The sequence below is a fragment of the Theropithecus gelada genome, chromosome 3 (genome assembly GCF_003255815.1).
Source record: "Theropithecus gelada isolate Dixy chromosome 3, Tgel_1.0, whole genome shotgun sequence".
Taxonomy (NCBI): Eukaryota; Metazoa; Chordata; class Mammalia; order Primates; family Cercopithecidae; genus Theropithecus; species Theropithecus gelada.
The window spans coordinates 71,291,974-71,312,042 of record NC_037670.1 but is presented as its reverse complement, the minus strand read 5'-3'; the positions used below and the strand labels follow the sequence as shown (position 1 = coordinate 71,312,042).

The following is a 20,069-nucleotide window of genomic DNA, read 5'->3' as shown; positions in this document are numbered from 1 at the left end:
CACTGGAATACTATTAAAGGAGCTGGCACTTGATTTGATAGAAAAAAAGAATTATTACACTGTTCTATTCCCTTTTTTCAATTTGTACAACTCCTCAGACAATTGTTTTCTAAGAAAGGATTAAACTCCTATATGGAATGGATTTTGATGTTAAATGATGACACATTCTCTTTCTCAGTCCCACATGTATGTGTACAGATATCATATATACACACACATATTCATATACTTCATGTATACGTATGTGTATATATATACATATATATGCACATTCAAAGTATTTTTCTATACTTCACTTTGTTTTCTTTCAGTAATTTTCACCTTGATTATGATAACATCTATATAAACTTCATTACAAGTTTACTCGTTTATAATTCAGTGAAGTTTTTACTTCGCCCCTAAAATGTATTCATTGTTAAACTTGGCAGGAAATAAAGGCTAATGCAAGTGCTCATGTGTGTACCCGCAGGCACACACACACATACACGCACACACAAATGTCCCACTGCCCACAAAGTAAAATAAAGTACTTTGGAATACCCCTAGCAAAATATGAGAATAGCAAGATAAGGCAAAGTAATAAATATAAAGCAAAACTAACAATTCCCATTTTCTAACTTAAAAATCGAAACTTTCCTGCTAAAGTAAAAAGGGTTTAGTATAAATTTACATGAAGTTGGCATTTCACTTCAAGATAAGTGCCAGTGAACTATCTGGTGGGTATGAAGTGTCTCTGTGTTAAAAAGTTAGAAGTGACTTCTACACTCAGTCCACTCACCCCTTTTTTTTCACTACATAAGAAAATTAACACAAAAATGCAATTATGGAAGAACAAAAAGAAAATTAACTTTAGATTTGAATATAGACCTGGGTTGGAATTTTAATTCCAATTAATGTTACTCAACCATGCCTCAGATTCATCTGTAAAAGCAGCAATAACACCTGTGCAGGGTGGTTAAAATGATGATATGTGAATATTAAATGAGGCGATACATGGGACATTCCTGGTCCAAATGAGCAGTTGTGGAGCTTACTTTCTCCATGTAAACTCTGAGATGGGCACAGATAATAGAGAAAAACTAGAGAAGAAAAAGTCGACCTATCAATTAATGTTTGACCTTACTTTTGTAATTCCAAATTCCAACTCTGTTGGTCCCAGTAATAAGACTAAGTACATTTTTTCCCCATGTATATAGTTCTCTAGCTCTAGTTGCTCCATGCATTTCCAGTTTTCTAACTGGAAAGAAAAGGAGGAAGAAGGAAAGAGGGAGGGAAGGAATTAATATCTCTTTATTTCCTGTGAGTAGTTGCCACTACACTTGAAGAAATGGGAAATCAACAAAAGAATAAAATATAAATATTGCTGATCCAAGCATCTGCAGCCCATTAACAGCCTCTGCCATGGCAATATCTATTCTTTTTCTACTTGAGCTCTCTCACTCCAGCTTTTGTTCTCTCCCACATTCAGTCTGTTTCTCATCCTCTTCTGGATAATTACAGTAAAAACAAAATTATCACCCAGCAAAGGATGTGTCAATATGTGTGCAAAGTTGATCATGGAAAATAAATAAGACATAAAATAAAAATAAAAATAAAAAATACATCCCAAACAGGTCTTTTTATTTAACATAAGGCCAAAGAAGCTATCAGGCGTTGCTGAATACTGTCCACTAACTGTACAAAATATTGACTGCATGCCTCGCAAACACCAAAATATCCGCTGGAATGCCATAGAAATAAATAACTTCTGCTATAAACACATGAAAACATATCAAACTGTTATCTCTTTAAACATATTGTAAATAAAAAAATTACCAGTACTTCTACACAATAAATATTAAGAAACCATTGACATAGTTGAAATGCACTCATATAAATTAACAACTTTAATTACATTAGCCAAACAGACATTGGTTAAAGAACTGCATGTAGTATGCAAAAAAAAACAAAACAAAACAAAAAAATAGAGTAAAAATCCAACAAAATAAAAACAAACAAACAAACAACATCAACCACAGAACATAAAAAGTTTTAAAATAAAACGGGCTTCAGATTATCTTGGCTTTCATAATTATATTTTTCTTTTAAAGAAAAATATCAACCCATTGTCAATGCACTGTTTTTCAAAGCATTTAAATAGAGGGTAAAACCCATTGGAAATTAATACAGAAGAAATGATTCACTTTATGCATAAAAAATAAATAATAATATAGCTGAGACATGTGGTTTGCTTCTGCTCTTGAAGATGTGAACAGCTTCTAAGCATTCGTTTTCTCTGACCCATACAACAGCTTCTCAGTGATACAGGGTTTAATTTAAACACATACGATGTCCACCCCCAAGCCTTCTCCCCACATCTACAAGTTTTATTTATTTTGTGGGTTTTCAGGGTGACTAAGTTTTTCTCCACCTTGAAAAGAGAAGTTGCCAAAAGGTGCACAGGAAATCATTTTTTTAAGTGAATATGATAATATAGGTCCATGCTTAATACAACTGAGACATATTTGTTCTCTGTTTTTTAGAGTCACCTCTTAAAAGTCCAATCCCACAATGGTGGAAAAATAAATAAATAAAAAGCATTTGTTCTACCTTTAAGGAGACTGCAGGGATTCTCCTTGAAAATGGAGTATGGAATCAATCTTAAATAAATATGAAATTGGTTGGTCTTCTGGGATAAGAAATTCCCAACTCAGTGTGCTGAAATTCACCTGATTTTTTTGGAAAAATAAAAATAGAAAATGTCAATTTGGTCCATAAAATACATATTACTATTAAAAGATATTTGAAGACAAATCCTTTTCAGAGCTTCTGAGATTGGTGTGGGCAGATTTTTAAGAGCCTAGAGTTTAGCCTTAGAGAAAGAGTGAGGAGATAGTAAGCTAAGATAGAGCCACCCTGGTTTCAAAAAAAAAACATACTACTAAGAATCCCATATGTTAGAATTTAAAGCCTTTACTTTTGGCCTCATGCTACTAGGTGAAAGGGTGATTGTTCACAGGGTTTGTATTTTCCAAGATTATTAAAGATGGTAAAATACTATCTTTCAATGTTATCAAAAAATGGTAGCAATTTATACTTCTATTTCAAAGCCATATAAATTTAACAAAATTAAAGTTTCTGGGTGTTTGATAACCCAATCATTCAATATCCAATTAAAATATGGAACAAGTTTCAAATAAAATATGGAATTACATTTCTCTGCTTCTGATAACTGTGGTCACTAATCAACCCCTATGTTATCCCCGATATGTCTAGGACTTAGCTTAAAAAGGTAGCAGATGTATTTGAGATGAATGGGAACTATACATGGGTATCAGCTTTCTTTGCAAATTTCTGCTTTTTCCATATCCTTGACCATCTCTGCTCCTGCGCAGTGAACCAGGACTTAATTTCTCACACTGTTTCTGCAGGTACCAGTACCAAAGAAGATGCAGTTCAAAATACTGCCAGTTTTCCATGAAATTTTGTAAAGTTGAACATGGCCATCTACTCTTGCCTTAACACTTTTCTCACCACACCCACCTTCCCACATGCGTGATATCCAAGGTCAATAGACCTTGATTAGAATCCACTCTCAAGCTTCTCATGCAGTGCATATTGTATTTGCTGCATAAGAAAGGGCGGCCTCTAGAACACAGTAAGTGTATTTGCCCTGTAGTGACATTGCCTACATATAGCCAAGTGTTACAGTATACCAACTGAGTATATTTTTCAAGGAGAGCTAAACCACCTTTTGTAATCTTTGGTTTCTCACTGATATCTTCCTTTCCTATAATTAATTTATTGTAATCTACAAATTGACATAGGGCTAAAAGCTTCAATATTTTACAAAATATTAATTAATGTAATTGTTCCCAATTATTAGAAACTTTTTTCCTTTTTTCAAAATATTTGCCAACTTCACACAAGTCTGTAAAAATAAGGCTCTGTATTTTCAAAAGCACATACATGAATAATTTATTAGCTATTCTAGGCAAGCTAAATACTAGAATAAACTAGATAAAAACTTGGCTTTAAGCATGTACTTTGATATTTATAAAACAAAGGTTGGTTGTTTTTTTTTTTCCCCCTCTCTGCATCTGAATCGATACAAATTTACACATGAAGAGTTCTGACTATAAATTAAAAATTTAGAGATTTTTTACTACTGCCCTCATCTCTGCCTCTTCTTAACTGTTCTCTTCCTTACTCTCCCTCTCTTAACACCTTCTCCCAAATTAATTATCTTTTAGTTAGTGGCGACATTATTTTTCCCAGCTGGTACAGGTAATATTTCTCACAACCAAGCCTTAATCATTTTTTAAAAATACACTTAACTCTAATTCTGACCTAAATATTATATTTTTCTGAAAAAGCTTCTGATTTAAGATTGATTCCAGTAGACACTAAGTTGGAAAAACTTCCGCCCAGAGTTTTATCATCCTGTTTTCCCCATAGGGGAAAACTTGTAGAAGTGGGAGGGGGCACAAAAAAGAGGAGGAAATTTGATCCCTGTACAACAAAAGAGGGCCTTGCTGAATATTCACTGGAATTTTCAGGCTTTTTCCCATCCGAATTTTTGAAATGTGCCCACCTAGTTCAGAGTAAAAGCAAAAACTATAGCCTATCCTTCTTAAAAATACTGTGTTTTGCACACAAACATTCATTGCTTTAAGAACATTAAAAAATGACAGCCTGAAGTGCTTAAAATGTGTATGGACATGGTACAATACATGTATATATACATACAGATATGCATATGCACAAGCAATGTATATATACACATACAAGCATGTAGTTCCATGAATTTGATTGAACTTGATATCCAACAGTGTACAACTACTGTACATCCAGTATGAAATGTCCTGTTTCATGGATGTAAAAGGAGTCAAAAACCAAACTTCTCGGGTCTTTTAAGCCTGAACACAATCCACACTACTCAACCTTGAATCCCAACCCCTGACTCATTGATGGTGAATGATACCAACCACAGACAGACTGTTTAAAGGCTCACACAAATGTCTTTGGTGTATGTGTCTATTTTTTAAGGTACAAAATAATAATAATAATTATAATTATAATAATAAAAATAGCTATTTTGTGTGCTGTAGCAGTTCTTTTATAGCTCACATTAAGTGCAGCTCTTAAACCCCACCCCCACCCCCACTCAAAGAAAATACTTGTTAAATAAGGATTAGACAGGTCAAACACCATTGTAGTGCAAATAGTAAACGATTAAAAAAAAACAACAACAACATTTACAAAATATAGAAATGTTTGGATCCAACAGATGGACAAACATATTCCTTTCAAGTATCTCTCCTTGAAGAAAATAAAAATTAATCAGATTACTTCCAATACAAAAAAGTCTCTCTTTTTGTTCTCTCTCAGGTAAACAGTTTCAAACCTATTAGGTTGCATAGTTCTAAGATCATAAGCACCTTAACGAAATGTAACTTGGTATTCTTTTTTCCTTGATCTTTCATTCTTTCCATACTTGTTCTCAATTTTTTAATGTTGTTTGTTTTGTTTTGTTTTGTTGCAAAAGTGGTACAGAAAAAGGAAGTGTGACCACCTGCACACGATTGTTCTTTTACCAGTATGTGTATATATGTAATGTGTGGGAATGCCTCTGTGTGTGTGTGTGTGTGTGTGTGTGTGTGTGTGTGTGTATGCTGATATACACAGAGATAAGTGTCACACAGACATACCTTATGACCTGGGTAATTGGGTAGGAAAGTGCCTGTGATGGGCCCTTTCAAACTCATGGCTTTCTAGATGCTATTTGGGTTGCTCTAGTCCGCACTACTGCAGACTAGATTAGTTGACTCAAGGCTCACAAGGGAACCACAAGGGGGGAAAGGACAATACCCCATTTAAACAACTGATGTCATCAGTGTGATTTCAGAAGAAATAAAGGGTACTCCATTCTCCCTTTGCCTCTCAATTCCTGTCTCTTTCACTGCTTCATCTCTGAGCCCTGGCTAAGGATTTTTTTCCACATCTTCCTTCATCTGTTTCATCAGGTTTTGTTTTTAATTTACTTTTGTTTTTTTTGTTTTTTTGTTTTTTTAATTTATATTTATCTGGTTAACTCAGAAACCTTAAAAATTTCTTCATTTTGCCACTGTCTTCTCTGGACAACTCTTGCTCCCTTTCCCCCTGGACTGGGCAACTCTATGAGCACCCACACTCCTCCACGATCATGTTCTGAATGTCCTTTTTGATGATGTTTTGACCATCATCATAGTACAACATGGACATGGGTCTCAGCTTGGTGGGCACACAGCACGATTTGAGGTTGGCAAAGGGGCTGTGGCCCCGCATGCGGTAGTGGTTGATGACTGTTGAGTGGAAGGACAGTGAGGACCCGGATGTGCCTGCTATATGGCTCGGGCACTCACCCTCGCAGTAGTTGGCATGATAGCCAGAGGGAGCAATGATCCAGTCATTCCAGCCGATGTCCTTGAAACTAACAAAGAACTGTTTCTTACAGCAGATGTTGACCTTGCCATCACACTCCAAGCCCCGCCGACGCCGGCGATGAGGGTGGTCTTCAGACTGCCGGGCCTGCAGCATGAGGAAAGGTCTGTGCGACTGCTCCTTCTCCTCATCTGCTCCTGCCCCACCTTCACCTCCACCCTTCTTTTTCCCATCCCCCTCCTCTTCTTTCTTCTTCTTCTTGCCCAGGAGCACCAGGCTGGCGCCACTCTCCTGGCACTGCTCACAGGCAATCCGAACGTCCAGGGAGCTTTTTCCCTGATCCAGCAACCGCTGGATGCTGCTGGAGACAGGGAAGACATGCCAGGTGCTCTTCCGAGCGTCTACCACTTTTTCAGAGAGCAACAGTTCACTCCTCTCCCCCTTTAAGCCCACTTCCTCGGCCTCTTCCCCTGTGTCCAAGCTGCCCTGCGGGTGCTTCTGCTGCTGGAAGAGGCGGATGGTGACTTTGGTCCTGGTCCTGTTGGCCTTGGGGACTTTTAGAAAGAGCCAGACTTCTGCACGCTCCACCACTGACAGGTCACTGCCTTCCTTGGAAATCTCAAAGTGCAGCGTCTTCCTGGTTGTTCCTGAAGACAAAAGACAGCATAAGAGAAAACAGTGACACCTGTTAATTCCAACATTTACATGCACTCACAAATTTCAGGCAAGCAAGAGTCTTCTGTGATAGATCCTCTCGAACAGGGGTCAGTGAATGACGGCCCATGGGCCGAAACTCTTTCTGTACTGCCTGCAAACTAAGAATGGTTTTTATACTTGTAAGTGGTTAAAGAAAAGTGGTATTTTGTGACATGTGAAAATTGTCTGAAATTTAAACGTTAGTGCCTGTAAATAAAGTTTTGTTGGAGCATGGTTATGCTCATTTCTGTACATGCTGCCTACAGCTGTTTTTGCACTAGAATAACCCAGAGCTGAGTAGCTACAACAGACTCTCTGGCTCACAAAGCGTAAATCATTTTCTCTCTGGCCCTTTATAGAAAAAAGGTTTTGGACCCTTGCTTTAGAATGAAGAGGGCCTGTGATTCTGTGTCTGTTGACTAATTGCTTAACCTCAGTTTCATCTTCTATAAAATAGGAATGACATAAGGACATGTGACCTGTTATCTCACAGGTTTAGGAAGATGAACTGAGATAACATAAACGAAAAGACACTGTAAGCTCTAGAGAGCTAAGGAAATATTATTCTCAGACAAAAATGCAGCCCCTGGCCTCGCCTCACTATGTAGGTCTGTGCAGTTGGGACACACTGAGTCAGCTTCCTCTTCCCCTGTCACAGCCTGATTCCTCCCCCATCACCTCTTTGCTGGGTCACTGCAGCAGCATGTTCTTTACTTTGCCTCTGCAACACTAAGGCAGGCCTCCTCTCCAGTCATTTCTCCATGAAGCAGCCAAAGGCATCTTTCTCACAGGTGGATCTGATCACATCACTTCTTGAAAGTCCTTTACTGAATTCCTATTGCTCTCAATATCCAACAGAAAGTGCCTGGGACTTTGGGCTCTGTACATGCTGTTCCTTCCTTGAATGCCAGCTCTTGCCCAGTCCTGGTCTCTGGGGTGTAAGGCCTTGAGAATTCCACCCCCTGTCTCACCCGCAGGCAGTGACACCTGCTGTTCCTTCTGCCTCAAGTGCTCCTGCCCCAACTCCAACACATCACCCTTAGTGCTGCCTTTAATAATGTTTCAATTTTCAGATTGTTTGGACAACACTTCCTCTAGGAGGCTTCCTTCACATCACTTCCACCGCCACCCTCCTGCCAGCCTGGTTTAGAATGCCCAGGGTCTAAGGTCACTATCATAGTCTAATGTTCAGCAGAAAGTAGGCAATGACTTGATTACTTATTAACAAATGGAGGCGTCCTTAGCATTGAGTTCTATTAAATTAAGAGAGCCACCTTGTACCTCTGAATCCCCAATGTTTGCCTCTGACCCATTAGAGTGCAGCCTAATGGGCACCAGAAACATATGTCAAATAGCAATCGCTGCTAATGGACAGGAAATCCCCACATTGTCAGGGCAGTTGAATTTAGCAACCACTCAGTTCTAGCCTACCTCTAAAATTAGAAAGTCACCTATTTCCTTCTCTTTTCGTAAGCACCTGTATGTTTAATGACGCAGCAACAATTACTATGAAAGCAGGTATCCAAACTAAAATTTTTTGATTAATCAAATATGTTCCCTCACTTCCTTTTTTCCCCCTTTGTGGCATATGGAAACATACCCTCTTTTCCCTGACCATGGACCTCCTTATAACTGTCCGCTGTACACGTATCGCATGCACAAATCTGTGAACAATCTCCAAGAAGTTCATCTTAGAACTCACAACTCCCTGGGAGGATCTCCCTGCCTGAATTTCTATAGTTAACGGAAATCCAGCCATACTTATCACTCGAGGCCCTGAGATGTTTACGGTACTATAAATTTTAGGCACAGTTTCAAGTTCTCTGCAGCAGAAGGCAGGCTTTTCTGTGCATTGCGTACTGTAGATTCTGTTCTTAATTTAACACACTCTGCACACTGTGATTATGATAGTGGTAAATTCACTGAGGCAAGGGCCAAGCAGGGCTGCAGATGGATATGAAAGGTTCTCTGGCATCTTTCTATAAACTTACGAGGATGCTGGCCATGATGATGGTGGTGGTGGTGGTAAGGGGAGTTCCTCTGACTCCGACCTCATGTCTTTGGCAGGAGTTGAAATGAATAATAAAGCTGGGTTTATGATTAGATAGAATACCAGAGCAGAGAGCAGTTAGAGGGAGAAGCTGTCTTATTTTAGGAAGCATGATGACTTATTTTTTCGAAATCTGAATTCTATATTCCCCTTTGCTAAGAATTGGTGGGGGTTTGTTGTTGTTGTTTGTTTCTTAACAAAGTAAAGAGAAGAAGATTCCCAGAAGCAGAGCTTAATCATTTACATCTTAAAAGGCAATCAGCAGTTGATTTTAGGGTGGCAGCGTCCTGCCAAGGCCTTAGGAGAAGACCGAGAGAAACCTCCCAAGCCTCGGATAACTGGCCTGGAGGGTGTGCAGGTTACCTCCAGCATGGGCACATCTGCCTTGCCCCATGGAGAATGTTAACAAGCTACCTGCTGTTTTCCCTTCTGCTTCTATGCGGGACAGCTTCTGAAATCCTAAACTGCACAGGGTGTCACTCCAAAAACAGAGAGATAGTAGCTGCTAAATTAGAGAACCCAGAGGGCACAAGGTTGGGTTTTGTTTTTCCAGGAAAGAGCGTGAAACTGGAGCATCTGACTAGTGCCCCACATAGGGAGGCTCACTGGGTTTTGGGTAACTCATCCCCATAGGATCTACTCTGCTCTCATCCACACCTGCCAGAAGGGGTCAGGGTGAAGGCCGATGGACAGCAGTGCTGACCCGCATGAACCGGACTTTCCATGAATAACATCCAGATGTTTGGGTGGGGGTGCCGAGGGAGGGTTAGTTGGCTGACTAGAATTAGGGACAGCCGCGTGCAAATTGCTTTTGTAGGGTTAGAGAGGCTGAGGCTGCTGGCTTCTAGTCACACAGCCTACAGGACAGCCCCTCATTTCACAAGAGCAGGTTTCTGATGCATGATCTAGCCCCACCCCTTCTTCACAGGCAGCTGTACTTGGAAGCAAATGATTTAGTGTTCCTGAGAGAGGATTGTACAAAGAGAGTACTCATTAGAGGGGGCTCAATCTGTCAGGTGCTGTTATATTAGGATCAGAGAGTCATCATAAAATGACTTTCATGCTGGTCTTGGCTGATAATTAACTGCATGGCATCGCCTGCGTATTATGGAGAGGCACGGGCGCTGATTTATGCATCCGTTTAATTATCTGAATTGAAAGACTCTGTTCCCTGTATTTGCATCCACTGCCTGCGTGCTTTCTCTCTCCCCCATATTTCTGACATTTGGATTTTCCCCCTACTAATTGACATGCCTGTCGCCTCCTTCTCCTGGTGTCCATTTCTGGAACTGCTATTTGTATATTGCATGATATTTTATCAGGAAAAAAAATAAAACAGATCTAATTTCATGAAAATGCTGTTGCCATAATGCTCAGGAGAACAGGGGGAAGAGAGAGATTCAAGTCTTCCTAATGTCTACCTTATATGCAGGTACATTTTACAAGTTCTATTGTATTCTGACTTATTAAGCAGTGCATATTTCTTTCTTTTACATTAGCTTTCATTGCAGAAGGGGGTGGGGAGATGAGACTGCTGGAAACTGACGTGGGATTGATGTTTATCAGGGCTGCAGGCTTCAGAAATATATTACAGCCTCGGAATGTCCTAGGTATGAAAAATATAATAAATAACAGGTCAATTTATTATATTCCCTTTATCTTTATATTACCTGAGAGAGATGGCTATACTGCAGTGACACTTTCAAGATGCCCCAATCCTCCAATCTCCTTGCATAACAATTTGGAAAAGGGAAGGTTGACTAAGGCTGGGATGTTCAGGATCAATTTCTAATCAGTTTTAGTTTTCACTTAAATATCTCATGCTGTAAAATCTTGAAATGAAAGCCTTCCCATAATGCGCCGTGAGCAGGTTCTGCATTAGTTTGTACAGGTGCGACCTAGGTTCCTGCACTATTACCTAGCTAGCCAGATATAGCTGGTCGCTTTGCTAACCTTTCATTACCTACTCTCTGATAATATTCTTTTCATCCTCTGTGCTATTTTTTCCCTCCCGAGGCTTGTGAGCAAGGCTGTATCACAGCCTGCTCTGCCTGAGTAATTCACTAAGAAAGTCCCACGCAAACCCATGTGGGTGATAATATTTCATCACTTAAACCTCTATGAGCTCGGTGGACACATACCAAAGAGAGAGAAAAAGAGGTGCAGAAAAATAGGCAAAGAGAAAATTTGTACCTCACAGGGAATACCTCTGAAATGCTGCCGGGTGGGAAGGATTGGACAGAGGAGAGACTGTGTAAGCTGGAAGGAAAGATACCTGGAAGGGTGTTTGCAGCACATTTTCCTTTGCTTTCAAAATGTTTTGAATAAGTCAATCATGAAGGCATGCCAAGGGTTAAGCAGCTAAGCCCCTTGTTGTTCCCTCCCCCTACACTAAGATGCAAAATGATGGACTCATCCAAAAGTCCAGCATCTCAGATTTGTGGGTGTATGAACATTTTCAGTTAAATAAGCAACACACACATGCAGTGTTTCGATTTGGTTTTGTTTTCCTCACCAGGGTCCTGCCTGAAATATGTTGCTCTTTTACATATGGGCAATAATTATGTCTCTAACGTGAATGTGGAAAGCCTCGTTGTTTACAGAACATATTTAAACTTACCATGGGGTGGGGGTTGGGGGAAGCCTCCCTGTAAAAAGCGTCTGTTCCTTTAATTTTCCATTCTTCATCAAGATTTCACTGTGCCTAGATATGGTATAGTCAACAGTAAGGGTATACACAACTACCATTTACAGGGTGCGTTCTCTGAAGCTCTGACTTTGCATTTGGACTGCTTCCAGGGGTTTCCGCAGAAAGCAGCAAGTGAGGTCTTAAGGTTATTCCTCCTTTGACCTACAGTAGAGGATCTTTCCTGCAGTAGAACTATAGGTTTGGCCATAAATTATCTTGATTAATTTTTTAGCTTTAATGTCCCTCCTTAGGGTCCGTTATTGATTTATAAATGCCCAGCCACAAACATCCATCATCCATGCCTCTTCCATTAAAATGGTGATGAAAAAGGTTAAATATTTCAGGAGAAAGGGGTTTTAGATTCCTACAAGTAGCAAAAATTCTTAAGGTTCAACCCACAAAATTTCAGAGACTTCTTCCAAAGTTCCTGAGAACTTTGGCACTTTTGATTTTGGACCTAGGAACCAGTCGAGTACGAAGAATTCTGAACTACAGCTAGGAGATCATGTGCAAGTATTTTTTAGCAGAAGAGGGGCCAAGACAAATATGTGTTTTCAAGAAAAGTGCCTGGGAAGGTATTACTGCAGTTCTTTAAATATTACAACAGACTTTCCACCCTGGCATCTCTGCCACCCCCAGCCCAGTCCATCCACTGCACAGGCCACAGACCACTATTAATCTCTTTCCCCATCTTTCCCCACCATTTCTCTCCACACCCTCAGTTCGGAAACAAACGCATCCTCTGAAGCTGAACACCATGTTCCCACAAGGCATTAAAGAAAGAACCTTTTTCCTCCCTGTTTGAAGTCACTTGTCATTTGTCGCTGGTGGAAACTGTTGATAAGGCAGGAAAACTAGGCAACAAAATCAGGGGAGACGGAAGATGTTTTTGTTACGATCCGGGAGACCGTATTAGGGAGAGACTTGTGAGCAAATCAGTATCGCTGATGATTCATGGTCACATTTCTCCCTGCTCTGCTTTGTTTGCTTCTGAAATTTATCACTCGTCTGCCTTCCATAGAGCTCCGGAATGTTCACATGTATCACTAGAATTTCCATTTCCTTTCCTTCTGTCTCATTTAATGTATTACAGGTAGTCATGCTTCTCCCATCTCATAAATTCCTAACTTTTTCTGCAGGATGAGAGGGAGCAGGAGGTAACTGATAATCACCAAGATTACTGGGCGCTACAGACGGGGTGCTTCCAGTAGGCGCAACTGCCTTTCCCTGGATAAACTGACAAGGAGCAAAAGTCTTTGGAACGCGCCCTCTTGTGGCCACTCTTCCCCATTATTCACAGAAGAGAACGTGTAACCCCTAAAGGCGTCCCTAAGGGATGGGTGATTCACAGAAAAGTTCGGACGATGGGCATGGAATGGTGGGAGTCAGCTCCATTTTGAGATGGCTTTCTTGGGGTGGGGAAAATGGTCATCCAAGCAAGGCTTCTTGGATCCCTGTCTGGGCGGTGTAAACTTCGAACTCAAATCTTCCACACATAGTATCCTCCAAGGGGTAGACTAAGGTGTTGCACTCAACAACACCTAGGCTACGTGAGCACATCCATTTCTTGGTGTTTCGTTTGTCTTTCTTTTCCTGTTCTTTCTACAACAGGTGCTATCAATTGCTAAGCTAATTACCAGAACCTATATCCAGGTTTGAAAGCATATGGAGACTCAGAGGTACATTATTACTATGCATTGATTGACCAGCTACTGTCATGAGTCAAAATAAAGTAAAAATAAGCTGTATCAGCCAAAAAGGCCACTGAATTTAGCTTCATTGACATTTATAGCGATAGCTTGGTTTTACCCATCCCTTCTGTCTTTCCTTGTGAGGAACTCTGTAGGCCTTAAGGTAAACATTGGGGGTTTTGTGCCAGCCATGCACAGAACACACTAACCTTGGTGAGAAATCTTGGGTGATGTGACATACATAAAAATAAAATCATTTTTGTTGGTTGGGACACATTTCAGAGAGCCTTAGAGTGATTCCCTGCTGTTTAGTCAATAACAACTCGCATCAGCTTTACAGAAATCGGGCACTTTCTACCTAAGCAGGATGGGACAAACTCAGTTAAAAGAGTCCCAGGCACTTCAGCTTTTGCAGGCTCTCTACTTCTGTAGCCATGCCTTGGCTTTATCCAACAATCAAGGAGAGAAAAGGCAAAAAGTAAACGTAGCCTCAAATTGAAGAATCTTAAGGTTGAAAGGGGCCGCGATGGGTCTGCATTTGTGGCATGCTCATGGGTGACAATGTCTGGATTCTATGCTGCACAAAATGGTTATAAGGGAAAGAAAAATACATGGCTTTTTCTATTCTCCAAAAACTCTTGACATTCCACATAGTTGGAATGTCATTAAAGTTGAATTATTCCAAAGGCAGCAAGACATATGTCTTTGCTATTCATGTTCATATATTTGCTACAATCATTCAGATGATAAATATCTTTTCCTTGATTAGCAAAATCAGCAGCAAAATGCTCACGTGGTTTTCTGCTTGAAGAGTAGACTGTCCATATAGCAATTATTAAATATGTGAAATTATATTAAATCAACTTGAAGTTGATGTGTGAAATTCCTCAGAGAAAAATAAGCAATTGTAACAAACGTTTTCTAAGAATTCAAAGTCAAGTTGTAAAGTCAACCAGGAGTTTCCCATTACAAATCTTAAACTTGACTCAACGTGAACGTCCAATGAATCGCTTTTTAAAAAGTCGCTTATTTTCTTTCAAACTAAACACCTAACCGAGAAGTAAAAAATGACAAAATCTCATACAACTGAGAGAAGATTGGCACTGAAAGGAAGACCACACATAAGCAAGAATGTAAATGGTCAAATTTTTTCACTGCCAAATCTCTAAATGCTAAGAGAGTGATGTGCTATACAAGTCCAGTAAGTCAGAAAGAGGGGCATATTGCTACTAACAGTCGTGCGGTTAAAACTGGTCAAAGGCATAGGCATACTTAGCCGTATGACATAGTTAAAGGCAACTGGATAGGAGCTGTCATTGAATCCATCATGTGTGGAGGTTGGTATATAAAGACACGACGCAACCCTCTAGACCACTGAAATCTGTTTCACACGCGCAGCCAAATATCATAAATATTTTCTTTTTTATCTTTTCCCACCTTGAAAAGTTGAGAAAAAATGGGTGTCAACTTGAAAAGTTCTAACCTAGCTTTCTTCCTCAAAAAGCTTCAGAAGATAAAGTCCTAATGATCATGGCTTTTGGGGCTGGGTTAAGAAAGGGCTTTAGGGAAAGAAAGTAGGACCTTCCCCAAGTGAAAGAGGCTTCTGGTGAGAGAGCCAAACTGGGAAGCTTGTAGGACACCAGTGCTTCTCCTGCAAGGGGAAGCCACAGCCAGCAGGCTATCTGCACCCCCAGAAGGATGCCCCGGTCTTTCATGGTTTTCTTGAAAACAGAACATCTGAGTCAACAGGTTTTCAGGATTGAAAATTCTGAGTGTTGCCTTAATTGTTTATACTGCTGCGGCAAACTTTTAAACAAAAATGCTGGGAGTCCCTGCACATACTTTACTGGCCATATGCTCTACCAAACAAAACAATGGCATTCCTTTCAAATGGAGTTGGCAAAGGATACAGTTCTTTAGCCTGGCATTACCATGAAAGTAACACGGTATTAACACATCTGTGTGCCTGACGTGCATGGGCTTGCAGGCATGCAAAGGATCTGTGTCACTTAACTATAAAAATAGCCTGGCTCCAAGTCCATGGGCCCATACTTTTGACAGGTATTGCTATTCAGCAACAGGTTAGTGTGGTCCTGGGCCAACGATTAGAACCTATTTATTAAAGTTCTTCCTCTTAAGGATTGAGTGAGTTCAGCATAGTATCTGAGAGTACTTTGTCAAGGTTGCGTTCCTTGGCAGAGAGCTCTTAGTAACTTTAGAAAGAACAAAACTGGTTGTTTTCTTCTTTTTTTTTTTTTTTTCCTTTCAGAGAGCAAAAGTCAGTGTCCCAAAAGTAACTGCTGGTTCAGTGACAACCGTCCCCCAAAGTAGCTCTTCCCTGTCTTGAATGTGGTGCCTGTGCACTTATAGACAGTTTCTAAAGGTAAAAATGACTGTCACTCATAAATATGCCCTGCTTCTCTAATGTGGCCCCAGATTGGACTTTTAAAGGGGAAGGTTTGTTTTAAGAGAGTGACTTCATCTGTGCCATTCCACTCCAATCCTGGCACACTCACCCCTCTACCCTCAATAAAAACTTGGATGGGGTCCGGAAGCCTCCTCTGCTCCCCAAGCACCCGAAAATGCCACGGCTTTCATCTGGCTGCTCAGATCTGGTTTCACAGGCAGGGCAAGGCAGCCCCTCACAGTCTGCCTTCCAGCTCAACATTGGCCCCGAGCTTCCTCTCTGTGTGACCGGCTGAGTTTAGCAAGTGTAAGCCAGTCATCTCCAGGCAGAGCTCGACCGAGAATTCCTTTTCTGTAAAGTCCTCTCCCCCTCCCCTGCCTGCCCTCCGTCCGCTAGTCCGCTACCATCACCTAATAACTAATAACCTTCCCAGGCAGTTTCCAGCTGGAGGGAAAAGAAGTTCCTCCTGGGACTGTCAAAGAAATATATTTTACCCTCCTACCCCCCACCCCTCCCCACCCCCTGCCAATGCCAGCACCAACCTGACTCGGCAAACGTGATGATCTCCGAGGTCTGCTCCATAAGTTCATTCATTTCTGCTCTCCTTCCAATGTCATCCTCTATCTCCACATACCCGTTCTCCCCGACTTTGCCCACATGAAGCTTTCTGATCGCGTTCAGAAGCGCCGCCTTGGGCACCGGCTGGGTGACATCGGGTCTCTTCTTCAAGTGCAGCATGTTTAAAATGTGCTTCTTGACGGCCTCCACCATCTCTGGCTGAGAGTTGGGTCCATCCTTTGGGAGGGCGGCCAGCGCACAGGACGGACAGTCGGGGGCCGCGCTGTGCCCCTCGGATCCTGGGGTGGGGGAACTCCTCACTATAATCCAGCAACTTGCCAACAGAAATCCTCTCAGCCAAAGCAAGGGCATCCTGGCAGCAAAAGTTGTTGTGATTGCCTTTTTAAAAGGCCCTGCTTTTCCTCCCCCCTCACGCACAGGTTTTTTTTTCTTTTTTTTTTTCTTTTTTTTTTTTTTTTGTTTGTTTTTTTTTTTTTTTTTTTTGGGTTTTTTTTTTTTTTTCCTTCTCCTCTTCAGCAAATTCTCTGGAACAAGAACAAAAAGTTTTCTGTGAAGTTTTGTTTGCAGGTTCCTCTCTGAATGCAGTCAGTGCTGTAGGTTTGTGGCTGTCAGGGAGGAGAGTTCTGACTGTCTCCGAGTAAGAGAGAAGGAAGGAGGGAGGGAGGGAGGGAGACAGGGAGGGAGGGAGGGAGAGACAGGGTGGGGGGGAGACAGACAGAGACAGAGAGAGGATGGGAGGGAGAGAGAGACAGGGAGAGAGGAGAGAGGGGGAGAGAAGAGAGAGAAAGAAGGGGGAGAGAGAGGGAGAGAGGGAGGGAAGGGAGGGGGAGAGGGAGAAAGGGAAAGGAAGAGAGAGAGAGAGAGAGAGAGAGAGAGAGAGAAAACGGATTGGCCCTAAGTAAGTGAGTGAATGGAGAGGGAGGGAGTTTGCTGTGAGTAGGGCTGTGATTAGGGAGGGAGGGACAGCCCGTTTTCTGACAGGCTGCTCTCCTTCTGCTCTTAGCTTCCTCACAGACACCTCTCTTCAAATATCACCAATTTCGGGGGTTCTACTTTCTCTTCTAAAATAAATTCTCCTAATTTTGTTCACTATTTTTTTTTTCTTTCTCTGCCCAGTCTCCTGGTTTCACCTTCTTCCTTTTTTGGAGGGGAGAAAAGAAACCCCAAACAAACACAGTGTCTCAATCAACAGGGATGACTTGATTGAAAAAGTCTGTTCCCACCGCTCCTCCACCCTGCCAAGCCACAGCCCTAGGTGGTAAAATGCCCTCCTGACCAGGGAGGTCCAGTGGACAGGTAGTGGAGGTCAGGGAAGAGTAGCTCAGGGGTAACAGAGGGTGCCCGGGCCAGTGGATTGTTCTGGTCTGATGGGATCCAGGGAGATGGTCGTTTCCCCCCATTCATTCATATTTAAATGTTCAGGTCATCAACACTGGCAGGCGATCTGAGGAGAGCGCAATGGAACTTTTGTTTGGGGTCATCTAATACACTCCACTCTTCCCAACTGTGAAATGCAGCAGGGCACTGAAGGACCAGAGGGCAGGCAGCCTGTCACAAGCCCAAGTCCCAGAAGCGCTCTCCCCATCGCCTTCAGCTGCCCCCTTCTGCTGGGGATCCACTCACTCTCACACATTACAGCCTACCTCCGCTCGCGGGACTTCACAGATAAAATGCAAAATTCTCTTGGCCTTTCCCACATCCTTTTATAAAAAGAGTGCACTCGTATGACTTGAATAACTGATCCTATGGGAAAAGACTCTCTAAAATATATTGGCGAATTATTTTTCTCTGTCATGTGGTAGTTTTTTCAGCTTGCCCCAAGCCTGTCCCGACCAGTGCATTCATAGACAGCCTCCTTGACTGCTTCTTGTTCCCTCAAAGGAACAGTGCAGATAAAATCATCATGGATTTTAGTGTGCACAGAAAAAGAAAAATGTGAATTTTTTAACAATGCCTTTCTAAGGCTTAAAAAAAATTCTTCCCCCTCCCCTTTTTTCATTTTCTGTCTTATTGCTTTTATCTTGCAGAAGAATCTTTAAGGGGTCCATCTGTTAAAGCGTTCCTTCCCTCTCGGTTTCTTTCCCACACATAAGCCCTCTTGGTTTCTGAAGATACACTCAGCTTATATCTGACACCTAGTGTGTTCATAGCATTATAGTCAAGCAATGCAGTTTAGGTGGAAAGAGTTAATAAATATCATTACTACAAGCATAAGATCTGAGTGCAAGGGGAAGAGGGCAAGAAAATTGTGACACTAAGTTAAAATTACAGTTTGCACAGGTTAACAATGCTCTCTGAATTGTATATACTGTCTCCTTTTCCAAAACAACTATTTGTAAGACTTTTTCTGTTACAAGTAACCTAACACCTTTGGGGTTTCAGCTCCAGAAACATCAATTACTCCACCATTATTGTTGAAACTTTGTCAACATTGCCTAAAAAGCCTCATATTTTTTACGGGGATGGTGAAAGAGAATGGGGGAGGCAGGGGACATTTGTGTTATAATGGTTTTATAAAACATCTTTGTACTATAATACTTAACATCATCCACCTATTTGGAGTCACATATACAGTATCCAAAACATTTTGTAGTCCAATTAAGTTTTACAAGAAAGTCTGAAATACAACCAAAAGTTTAATGACTCTAAACAACTCAAGAGTCCTAATAGCAGCATTTAGATAACTGCAAGTTATCAATATTTGGATTCTCTCTGCATCTGAGTACGTGTGTGTTCCCTGAATTTACTGTTTGCGAATGTAACTCTTAAAAATAGCTTTCTCTTTGGCATATGTACTTGTATATATGTGCTGAGTGGGTTGTATAAACATATAATCTATTTGCATGCTCTAGGACTATTAAAAGCTATATTAACCTGCCTGAATAATATAAAAAGTACACATCACAATGCACATTGGAAATGCCAATTAGTTGTAAAATTCCTCCTAGCTATCCTATCTTTGAATGTGTAAAGAGCTCAGAAGTAAGAGTTAAAAAGCATTACCTTTCTGGTCCCCACTCTTCCACCAGCCGGCTCTTGTATCATGTGGTAAGAGCTGTCTGAGCTCCTCTTCATGGTATTGGCACTGTGAAGTTTTATACTGTACTACTTATTTGTACACCACACATTGGTACCACTGAAACAGAGGAGGGCTGGGGCTTTGTTTGGGATTGGTTGGAATCAGCATGACATCAGCAGATGACTGGTTTTTCCAGTGTGAGACATTTCATAATTCATTATCTAATGGAAAGCCCTTCCTGGCTTCTGAGACACTACTGGGTGATGCACTGAGCCAGTGAAACCTCTGGCTAGGATTACTCTACCTTTTAGAAAAATATTGGAATCAAATAGATATGTCTCAATGAGTGTGTCCAACTTTCAACTTTTCTTTTACTACTCGCACACACGTCTCGTTATATTCAGGTTCAGTTTTATGTCTTTACATAAAACATCTGTTACTTCATGAAGTTGCTTCTATTTACAAAGTATTTTATTGTTTCTTTCAGGAAAGAAAATTGGTAGTGTTCTTTATATGGATTCTAATTTTATTTTTTT

At 41.0% G+C, this 20,069-nt stretch overlaps 1 protein-coding gene and 1 long non-coding RNA gene across 3 annotated transcripts in view; one reads left to right on the top strand and one right to left on the bottom strand.

The window, feature by feature from the left end:
- Nucleotides 1-1,599: 1,599 nt before the first annotated feature.
- On the bottom strand, nt 1,600-19,595 carry INHBA (inhibin subunit beta A). Its single transcript, XM_025380774.1, has 3 exons — nt 19,518-19,595; nt 16,478-17,038; nt 1,600-7,049 (listed from the first exon to the last, which is right to left on the bottom strand). The coding sequence occupies exons 2-3, from the start codon at nt 16,863-16,865 to the stop codon at nt 6,157-6,159; spliced, it is 1,281 nt and encodes a 426-aa protein (XP_025236559.1). The 5' UTR covers nt 16,866-17,038; nt 19,518-19,595; the 3' UTR covers nt 1,600-6,156.
- The window catches only part of LOC112621374, a 92,358-nt gene continuing 82,696 nt past the window's right edge, over nt 10,408-20,069 (top strand). Inside the window, exon 1 of one of the 2 annotated variants that reach the window (XR_003118715.1) lies at nt 10,408-10,580. This is a non-coding gene — a long non-coding RNA (uncharacterized LOC112621374). The remainder of the gene's footprint in view (nt 10,581-20,069) is intronic. The other variant, XR_003118716.1, reaches the window with a different exon arrangement.